Source organism: Hypomesus transpacificus, chromosome 15, assembly GCF_021917145.1.
Source record: "Hypomesus transpacificus isolate Combined female chromosome 15, fHypTra1, whole genome shotgun sequence".
Lineage (NCBI taxonomy): Eukaryota > Metazoa > Chordata > Actinopteri > Osmeriformes > Osmeridae > Hypomesus > Hypomesus transpacificus.
This window is the reverse complement of record NC_061074.1, coordinates 13,174,892-13,185,484: the sequence shown is the minus strand read 5'-3', so window position 1 is coordinate 13,185,484 and position 10,593 is coordinate 13,174,892. Positions and strand designations below refer to the sequence as shown.

The 10,593-nt window shown below is 44.2% G+C and overlaps 1 protein-coding gene across 2 annotated transcripts; it reads right to left on the bottom strand.

Moving 5' to 3' along the window:
* Positions 1 to 36: 36 nt before the first annotated feature.
* si:ch211-149e23.4 lies at positions 37 to 9,970 on the bottom strand. 2 transcript variants are annotated; one of them, XM_047036085.1, is made up of 14 exons: positions 9,797 to 9,970; positions 7,413 to 7,739; positions 7,022 to 7,309; positions 6,520 to 6,813; positions 6,023 to 6,179; positions 5,461 to 5,630; positions 4,355 to 4,642; positions 3,938 to 4,249; positions 3,229 to 3,516; positions 2,912 to 3,074; positions 2,092 to 2,252; positions 1,897 to 1,972; positions 588 to 621; positions 37 to 434 (listed from the first exon to the last, which is right to left on the bottom strand). In XM_047036085.1, the coding sequence occupies exons 1-14, from the start codon at positions 9,861 to 9,863 to the stop codon at positions 285 to 287; spliced, it is 2,775 nt and encodes a 924-aa protein (XP_046892041.1). In that variant the 5' UTR covers positions 9,864 to 9,970; the 3' UTR covers positions 37 to 284. The 2 variants fall into 2 exon arrangements, with proteins under 2 accessions (XP_046892041.1, XP_046892040.1); XM_047036084.1 differs by having other exon boundaries at positions 3,229 to 3,519; positions 9,797 to 9,969.
* Between the last annotated feature and the right edge of the window lie 623 nt (positions 9,971 to 10,593).

Sequence of the window (10,593 nt, the reverse complement as noted above, 5' to 3'; positions counted from 1 at the left end):
AACTTTGCAGATAAAAAATCGTATAAATACCGTGTATTTCATGTATCTGTGTGCATAGTTTTTATTTTATGTTGTTCATCCAACAAACAAAACAATTGTAAAGTAATTTTACACAACAAGACATTTTAATGCAAGTTAATAAACCAAAAATATTGCTTGGTATATAATTGTGGTACACAACTTTATGTACTGTGCATATTGCAATTCTGAATAAAAAGCAAGCAAGGCAGTAATACTACAACACAGCCAGGCCAGCTTAAAGGTCTTTGAGCAAGGCAGTTTTCTTAGACAGTTGACTTAACATCAAGGATGATATTATAGCTAAAAAATTGGACATATTCCTGGCCTTCCTCTGAGCCCACGGCAGGCTTCCTCAGGTCAGGAGAGCAGGGACCCTGCATCAGGCTAGTCAGGGCGGCCAGAGACTCACGCTTCTACAGAAGGGCCACCAGATTCAGAGAGAAAGGGAAGACCGAAGGAGAGATGTTGAGATTTGTTTAATCCATTGAAGTTATCAATCGATGAACAAGGGTATGTAAAGTAACAATTCTAAGATGTGACACCGAGCATATTAAAATGATACGTACCTTTGGTGATGGCTGGTGTACTTCACTGCTTTTGCTGCAACACAAAAAAGTTAGCAGTGAAATATAATAAATAGGGTGCTGAAAATTTGAATTATCACACTCAAGTACATTTAGTGCCTCAATCTACCTGATGGGGGCAGTGTTGTATGACTAAATCTCTATTCTGAGACAAATGCATATTGCGAGGGGAATATCAATGGAGAGCTGTACTGACCCCAAACATCATCATTGATCTCTCTCATGTCAGAAACAAAACCTCACCCCATTCATCATGACCCCCCCCCCCCCCCCCCCCCCCCCCATGACACCTACCACGCCAGTGAAGACCTGTCAAAAAGTGTTCCTAGTGCTGCCCGGGTGACACACTCCCCAAAATAGATATCCTCTCGGGGAGTCCTGTTTTCTCTGTGTATGCTGTCTGACTGACCTTCCCAAATTAACCTGACAAGACCCTCCCACAGGATCAAGCAATAATGGGACAGAGGGACTCGCTGGACCAATGGCACCTTGACCAAGTGTGCTGCACTGACCAGAGAGACAGGCCTCCTATGTAAACAGCCTCTGCACCTATACTGAAGTAAACCGAGTCTGTGTTGTTACCATCTACCCATACAAGAGAGCTGACATACATGGGGGAGGTTATGGGTATTATGGGATGCTTGCAGAAATGTGGAAAAACTTTGAGATACCACTGAGGAGCAGTCTGGGATGACAGCAGTCATGAAAACATGGTTGCTATGAGACACTTGGCTTTACATTCACTTCCAATCACAACAAGACAAATTTGCAGTGTCTGCATTTTGTCATTTGAAAATGTTAGCCTATGTTTGATGAGTATAGCGGTGCACCAGATGTGAACTTTCTTGAAAGGTTTATTTCACAGTGTGCTTCTTACAAAGCATAAATGCACACATAGTGTCGGTGATGGCAGTTTTACATTGTTTAACTCTCATGGTTTTACTCTCTAAACTTTTACCATTTATGGATGGAAAATAAATCAATTGCCGACACCACAGTCAACAAAACCGTTGGTCGCTTGCCAGCAGCGCTGTGGTGGCACAGGCACCTGTCTGTTCTTGCCACACTTCCTGTTTGTGAATAGTAGAGAGCTACTTTGGTCATGAAGGTGAGAGAAAAGAGTCCTTCACTTCCTGGTTCTGCGGCAGAAGAACCGTCAGACTGAACCACCATTACTTCCTGTTTGTCTCTCTCCTCTGTTGGCAGACAGTCTGCATCTTTCTGCCACATTACCTGCCAGCACGTCACAATCCTAGCTATTACCTGTCTCCTGCAGAGATTTTAGACTCACCAGAACACACAGAGAGTGACGATGACGAGAAGTGTGACCGCCATGGCCGTAGAGAAGCAAACAATGACAAGGTACACTGCAACAAGAGACAAAGTCAACAGATTTGATAAAGCACAACAATTAGAAAAAAGGCACAACAATACTGTGGTTGTCTGTCTTCATACAGGAGATCTACTATCGAATAAAAACACTCACTAAGCTCATGGTCTTCACTGTTGACCTCCAGCTGAATGAGTGTCGTGGCCTTGTGGTGGTAGAAGGAGGCCTGGCAGGTGTACAGGCCTGTTTCCCTCTCTGTCACCGCAGAAGGAAACACCAGGGCTGAGCCCTCCACCAGGGCCACTGAGCCATCACTCCTGCCAAACACAGGACACATCATACAAGTTAGTTTGGCTTGTTCGCCCGTTGAGTGAGCTGGAGGCAATTCCCATCAGTCTGTCATTTCAAGAGAATAATACTTAACGTGTAGCAGCAATCATCATTTCACAGGATAACTAAATCTGTCTATGAATGAGGAGATTGTGTTTCATAACCAGTGTTGCAGATGATTTATGAGAGGCTGTGGGGAGGATGTGAGAGCGTCAGGACCTCTCAAGATCTAGCGCTTTATGAGTCACTCTGTCTCTCTGATGAAAGGCTGCTTTAGTGCCACCTCGTCCCTGCCAGTCAGAAACCCTCCCCCCCCCCCAGCAGCAACACCAGGCCTGATGATATCTTAATTATGCATAAAGACAGCTTTATGGTCACACGCTTATTTCATGATCTTGCTAAAAGCTCTCATAAAGCAATAAAAAGAGAAAGCTTCAGTCTGGTCCAGAACAATGTTCTCATAATAATGACCACAGTAATTACAACAGTGTTAATAATATTATCAAATGTGTCTCTGCCTTGTGCTTTATTCAAAGTTAAACCTACACACTCTTCAGGGATCAAAGAGGCCCAAAGCACTTCAGTGTTGAACAGCCCTCTGTGTCATGTTTGCAAGGGTAATCTCAGAGCGGAGAGAGTGGATTACCTATGACAGGTGAGGTTGTAGGTGGGCACACTGCCAATGACTCTGAACAGGACTCTCTGGCCGTGGATATTCTCCTGCAAAGCTAGTCTGTGTATGATGAGATCCCTTCTGTGAGGTCTGTTAAGTGGAGTGGTCTGATTCAGTACTCTGATAAATGAGATGTCTGTATGAAGAAAAAAGTCATCAACAAAAAATATCAACAAAAACAAATCTTTAGACACAGAACAAAGTAAATGGGCATGTTTGAATCTCTTATAAGTGCCTCTATGGCAAAATTTATGAATAGTCCAGTTCTGAGACCAACCCATTGAATTTACCATATATGGGAACATGTGCTGTCCTTCTCGCTTTCAGCCCATGTTCATTTTGAATGAGACAGGTTAGGTCCTGTCCCTCACACAGAGCCAACGGGAACTCATAGGTCAGTCTTGTGTGCAGTTGTAGGCCCTCATAGTACGAGTGGAGGGAGGAAGAGGTTTGGCATGTGGTGTTCTCTGCTAGGACCCAGGAGAGGTGTACCCCAACACCCTCCCCCCTGTACTCACATTCTGCTAGCCAGAGAGAGGAGTGTGTCTGCTTTCTCACAGACACACTCATCACTGGGCCTTCTGGGGGGGTAGAGAGAGAGAGAGAGAGAGAGAGAGAGAGAGAGAGAGAGAGAGAGAGAGAGAGAGAGAGAGAGAGAGAGAGAGGGAGAGAGAGGGAGAGAGAGAGAGGGAGAGAGAGGGAGAGAGAGAGAGCGAGAGAGAGAGAGAGAGAGAGAGAGAGAGAGAGAGAGAGAGAGAGAGAGAGAGAGAGAGAGAGAGGGAGGGAGAGAGAAAGAGAGAGAGAGAGGGAGAGGGAGAGGGAGAGGGAGAGGGAGAGGGAGAGGGAGAGGCAGAGAGAGAGAGAGAGAGAGACAGAGGAAGAGAGACAGAAAGAGACAGAAAGAGACAGATAGAGTTAAGCATGTCATTTTTTAGGCAGAGAGCACACTGAAACACAGAGAGACCTGACAGAACAGTCGCATGGATTAGCCCTCCTTACCCAGCTCCGGCACCAGTATGTGTCTCCTCTCAGTTCTCTCCAGACTAGCATGCTCCACCGCACAAGTTACATTCTGACCAGAGAACATGGTGGTAGGGAATCTCACCCTACTCTGGACAGACACACGACCACTAGCATGCACCTCAGGCAGGATCTGGACCCCATGCAGGGCCCTGGTCTCACTGTCACTGCTCCCGACACTCCAAGACACTTTGGCCACAGGGTGAGGACTGTCCACACTGCACTGCACTAGTTGGTATGCTGTGCCGTCCACCCATTCTGAACTGGACTCTATAGTGATGTTTGGAGGGGCTGTATGGAAGCAGATCAGAGGGTAGCCAGTGGAATGAATAATACAATATTTATAGGACCATTACTCAGACAGGATTGTCTTTGTGTTGGGTTTGTTGAACGTACCACACACAGGGAGTGTTATGCGTCTGCTTTTAGGCTTCTCGAAGGCTGGATGATCTATCATGCACTCCACACTGAGCTCCTGTTGTAGGCAGACAGGCAAGACTAACACAGCCCTGACTGAGTGTGTTCCATTATGGGATGTGAAATTGGACCAGTGGAGCCCGGACACACCCTCAGGAAGAAGCCAGGACAGGTTGGCGGCAGGGACGGCCTTGGCAGCCAGGCACTCAATGAGTCTGTCTTCAAGTCTTTCCTGTGTATCAATCCTTATTCTGGGAGTAACAAGCACTGAGACAGAGAGAAGACCAACATCAATATTCCATCCACTCACAGTTTCCATAGTCGTGGGGCTCAAATCAATGTCTGAATTGTGAGAGAATGTCTGAGAAAAATACATATCACTATTGTATTTTAAGGCCGGAATGTTTTAATATAGGTGTGTATCTAAATATTAAAGTACGATGTTGTGACAACGTTTTTTTTTTTGTCTTGGGTCTACATCCACATTTTCGTGAAATTTCTGAGTGTAACCGGTCGATAATGGTTCCCCATTTGGTTAGCTAGCTAGCTCGGTATTTGTCATTAACGTGATGTTTGAATTGACATGATGGTCTACTGGTCTTTTCATGTCGGCAGTCAGTGGCTGTGGTTATGGGCGTATGCAGGGTTTAAAAAATACCGAGGTCCAAAAACTAACTTTTGCTAGCGGTTTGGAATTGTTGTTAGCTGGTAGCTAGCTAGTTTATGCATGATGGACGGCCACTGCCTGACGAAGTGCGGCAGCGCACCGTGGAGCAGCGCAGAACACATAGCAGCGCTTGTAATGTGAATACATTATTCATAGTTTATGGCATTTTAAGCGAAACTGTGATATGTTTCACCCGCCTTTGTGTTTAAACGTGTTGAACCACTGGTGTATGCATTTTTATATTCGTCTATCGTCCCGCAGTCGTCCCAAACTGTCCCAGACAACTTTTTCATAGTCCCCGGGACGCTGTTAATTTCGAGCCGTGCTATAAGGTGAATAATGCATGCATGCTGAAAAGAACCATGCGGTGTTTATGGATATGTTTAAACCGTCTGTGCTAGAACTCAGAACTTCCTACCAGGTTGCTTATCATGTGCGCTGACAGTGACGTTCAGTTTCACAGAGGCTTTTAGGTGTTGGTAGGAGGCCTCACACTCGTACAGGCCTGCATGGGTCAGCTCTACTGGGCCCTGAACCCTGAGGACACTGCCAGTTACCTCCATACCCTCTGGTAAGGGCCCGTCATCTCTGGAGGGGGAAGATATGGACACACATTGTAACAATCTTCTGTGTTGGACAAACAGCAGTTCATTTGGTTGATCTCAAGTAGTCCATTGGCTCCATTAAGTTTCTGTATGACTAATACTTCTATCTGAATGAGAGAAAAAAACGTCTGTAGTGTGGTTTTCATGTTAACCTCTCACCACAGCCAACGTGATAAATAGGTTAAGTTAACCACTCTGTACTCAAATGAATAGTAACAGTTAAAGTAGTTGTAGTGGAGTTTAAGACTTTGTTTTAAACTCTTTGAGTTGAGTTTCTGACCTGAATCATTTGTTAATGCACATTTAAAGTCAAGCAATTGTTCCTTAATTGTTCATAACAATTGTTAGAAACAATTATATGTGTTAAAATCTTACTTGATGCACATGACAGTGTAACGTGGAACATCTCCGATGACCTGAAGGGTGATGGTGCTGTTACCATGCCCCTCCTTTAACATCACTGCTTTCATGGCCTGGTTTTTGTTGCCATTTCCTGTAGACTCTGAGTTAACCAACTGCACAGCTGACAAATCTGACCACAGTGGCAGGGAGAAATATGTCAGATCCGAGAGCTTGTGTTTGTCTTTTAGAATAGCATTGCTTTTACAGTATAGTATATTGTAAAAGCTGAAAGTTACAGTGCTGAATGTAACAATGCTGAAGATGACAGTGCTGCAGGTAACCATGCTAAAGATAACAGTGCTGAAGATAACAGTGCTGAAGGTAAAAGTGCTGAAGATAACAGTGCTGAAGGTAAAAGTGCTAAAGATAACAGTGCTGAAGATAACAGTGCTAAAGGTAAAAGTGCTGAAGATAACAGTGCTGAAGATAACAGTGCTGAAGATAACAGTGCTGAAGGTAATGATTCTTACAGAAAGCTGGCAGAGTAACAGTCCGTAGCTCCCTGTGGTTGAACATTGGGTGGTCAAACACACAGGTTATATTCTGTCCCTCGTACAGCTTTGCTGGGAGGTGGTATGAGCTGGCCTGGGTATCGGAAATGTTGCCCCCCTCCCTCCACAGTCCACGCTCATCCTCCTGGTGGATGGGCAATGCCAGGGAGATGCCAGCCTTGGGTCTTCCACCGTACACCCTACATGTGATCTTCCAGATATCCACACCCTCCTCCATCACCAAGTCTGCCTCTATGGTCACATTTGGAGCCACTGCAAATGAAAGGAGCGTAATTTTCCACAAAACGATGTCAGTTAGAATTCAACATGTGAACAAAGAGATCCTAATTTAGTCTATAAACTAAGCTTAGACCAGGTATTTACGTATTTGCATACTACCAAAAGACAGTGATCATTCAGAAAGCTGTTCCTGCACGGCTGGATAATCCGATAAATTGAATCAATCTCGGAACTCTCATACCGAAGGTCTCCACGTTCACAGTGACGAGGGCCGGTTCTGGCAGGGTAGGGTGTTGGACCTCACATGTCACCCTGTCCTGGTCCTGCAGGTGAGTGGGGAAGCGGAGCACACTGCTCACTGTGACAGTGCCATTGGTGTGGCTGGTGTTTGTCATCTCCACAGGAGCCCCCCGGATCATCCACCTGACCTCAGGCCTGGGTTTACCGTTGACAGCAGAGCAGGTGACAGACTGGTAGTGGGTGCCGTTGGCTGTCTCTTCAGTCACTGATGTTTGGATGTCTGGCCGAGCTTAGAAATGGGAACATGGAACACATGGGGTCAGCATGGGGTTTCCCTCAATTATCCTATCATTGTTCTGCCCAGTTGCTATAATTTCCTGCTCCAGTCTTACCTAAGACATTGAGGATCATGGTGTCGGTGAACTCCTCTTCGTCAGAAGCAAACACACAGATGTACTCTCCCTCAGCTTCGAGGCTGGACACGCTCATCCTTACAGTCAGGTTGGTGGCCGATGCAGGGGCAGAGAAGTCGGGGTCTTTGGTGAAGGCCTTGTTCTTGTTAAGATAACCTGTCAGCCGCTTCAGCTTGGAGTCAATCTGGCGTTTCCACAGGGCATAGATGATGTTATTCTGCCCCAAGTATCGACAGTGCAGGTACACGTCCTCTCCCAGGACTCCGGTTACATTATGAGTCATCTCAATGTCTGGCTTTGTTGCTCCTGAGGCAGAACAAAAAGCAAAACACAACTTGGTTGAGTGGATCGTGTTACACAAAACACAGTAATGTTCATATAAAGAGTTCAGTCATTTCTGGCATGCTGCTGAAACCACTAATAGTAGCAAAACAGCATATTTCACTTGACGACGACAACATAGCTATCGTTATCGGCAAGAGGAAGGGTGGTGAAGACTGTGTGTGTTGGTGTGACATACGTAAAACTGGGTTATCTGTCCATCTCATCGTCTATGTGTGTGCATATGTGTGTATGTGTGTGGAGTGTGGAGCTGAGCTGTGATATATGAGCCACTTCCAGCTAGTGTATGCGAGCCTGAGTGTTCCTCTATCAATACTTTGATTGACTTCCTCCTGTTGGTTGAAGTACATAATTGTGTTATCTTTAACAGTTTTAGAGATGCGGGACAGATAAGGATTGTTGTAATCTGATATACAGGAGTTATGATGTAGACGTTTTCAAAAGGGGGTGGACTGTGTCTTAATCTCAGTCTAAAGACAGGGGATGAACTTGAAACACAATGTGACACTTGACAAATGTGGCCTTGTCCCACCAGTGGTGAATTAATAGAGAATTCCATTATGTTAATGAAATGAAAACAGTCCAGAAAGCAACACTCATGCTTGCCCAGACACACCCTCTAACCTTCTGTCTTACAGCTGTCTTAGACTCTCAAGCACGGCCAGGGGAGGTTTCACAGGAAAGGACATTGAATAAATCCTGACGGTTTTTAAAGCGTGGAGGAGGACAGTGCATACCAACTCACTCGCATCAGTCTTTGTTTTCTTGATTAAGATGTGTTTAAGGGCACAGTTTATCAGATCAGCAAATTGAACCAAATGTAAACATCATCACTGTGTCTGAACTACATTAAGTGGTAAATTATGACATCTTAGCACCCTTATGGCCTTTATTAGGTGCAGCAGTGGACAATTGTTCATTCAAACTTTTTTTGTAGCCAATGAAGACAACAGCATCACCACACATGGAAAAAATGATGAATATTTCCCAAACCACAAGAGAGCCTAAGCACAGTGGGAGGGGTTGGACATATCCAGCAGTAAATCGTATATCATGTTTTGTGAGTTTATTAGCCATACAAATGGATCTGCCCTTGCAAATAATAGCTCAAAATGAAAGTCATCCAAGCGTTGCTGGAGCACACTTACAGGATACATGGCAAGTAATCACCAAGCAACCGTCTGAAATCATACAATCATTTGGCTCTACAGATTTAATGTGCCTCTAAGGCACTGTCTCACACAAAGCAACAACTCACCAATGACATACAGTTAAACTATTTCTGTAAATGTCTTAGTTTAACTACCATACAGGGGCAGCACACTGTACACGCTGATTAAATAGTCTCTCACAAGACAGTCTGATTTCACTGCATGCCTCATCTTCTGGCTTCAGTCCAAGGGGACTTACAGCTATGTGGATCGTGCACTCCACAGTGACTCTGCTAACCAGAGAGGACTTCAGAGTTAGATAACTGAAAGAATGAGTAATGGGTTTTCTGCTGCAAAGCATCGTCTAACTGTCATCTTCAGTGGGTAGATACATCTGCATGGGTTCCTCTTTCCAGATCAAACACAGAACAACGAGGGATCTCTCTCAGAAAACAACAAAACAGGGTTTTTCCCTCTGTGAAATACACAACAGTACTCAGTGGAGTCATTGCAAAAAACTTAATGGGATCCTAAAAGGCAGTTTATAAATGGTCATAAAACAAAAAAAAATTGTTTACATGATGACACTACTGGACAATGCACTTTAAAACATGTCAGTAAAAGGTCCATCGAGGATGTTCATGTTCATACAAAGTTGATGTCTCTTGACGAGTCAAGATGCACTAAAAATGTCATGTAATGTGATTGTTTTATTGCTTGTAAAGCAAGTCACAATTAGACTAACAAGCCAGGGAAGCTGTTGAGGCCCTGCTCAGTATAAATGTAACAGGTTAAACACATCTTTAAGGGGTAATAAACTAAACACATAAACATTGCTCAGTCACAGATGGATTGTAACTGCACACTTACCCAGCATTTCCAAGCAGTGAGTAACATATAGGACAAAGCCCAAGATGAACAGCCCTGAGCCTTCCATCTTGGTGTCATTGAAAGAAAGATGAATCTCACTACCATATGTCTACCTGGGAGGGTATTTAACAGTGTGTGTGTGTGGATGTGTATGGGTGTGTGTGTGTTTGTGTGTGTGTAAATGAGAGTGAGTGAGTGAAGGTAGAGAGAAAAGTGGTCAGAATCAGCTGTAGAGGGTGTGTGCAACTAACCCCAAACCTCAATGCAAATTTTTTTGTTTGTGCAGGCAAATATGTATGTACATGCACACACTAACACACTCACTAACTTATATATACATGTAAATACATTCTGTTTGCCATTCTGTAAAGGACATTTCAGAGTTAGATTTTGAATGTCTGTTCCTTTGATGAGCAGCTGAGTGCTATCTTTGCAGGATGTCAGTTCCTCTATCACATTTAAAACGGTGTCTCTGTGACTCCAGTCAGACTCACTTTTTCTCACGCCCTTCTCGTCTGGAAATTACTCATTTTTAGGCAGTGTTTTACAACACGGTATTTCCCTCTAATTTATTTTATTGGCTGTGTTTTTTCTTACGGTCAGACTTGGCCAATTTACTTAACACTAATTTGTCAATGCAGTACCCTGCAGGGAACAGCACAATAGGAAACAAATGTGGATGAGGAGAAAACAAATGGAAAAACATTTTTTCAGTCCTACAAATAACTACTGTTCTCTGTAGACCTAGGTCTTTTTGGATTTATGGTTGAGGTAGATTCACTTTTGTGTTTTTGGTG

Excerpts from the sequence above, each read along its gene's own strand:
- si:ch211-149e23.4 (XM_047036084.1), bottom strand. The coding sequence starts at position 9,863 with ATGGAAGGCTCAGGGCTGTTCATCTTGGGCTTTGTCCTATATGTTACT. Across the intron at positions 7,310-7,412 it reads CATGATCCTCAATGTCTTAG|CTCGGCCAGACATCCAAACA; the intron begins GTAAGACTGGAG and ends CCCATTTCTAAG. Across the intron at positions 4,250-4,354 it reads CATAACACTCCCTGTGTGTG|CCCCTCCAAACATCACTATA; the intron begins GTACGTTCAACA and ends GCTTCCATACAG.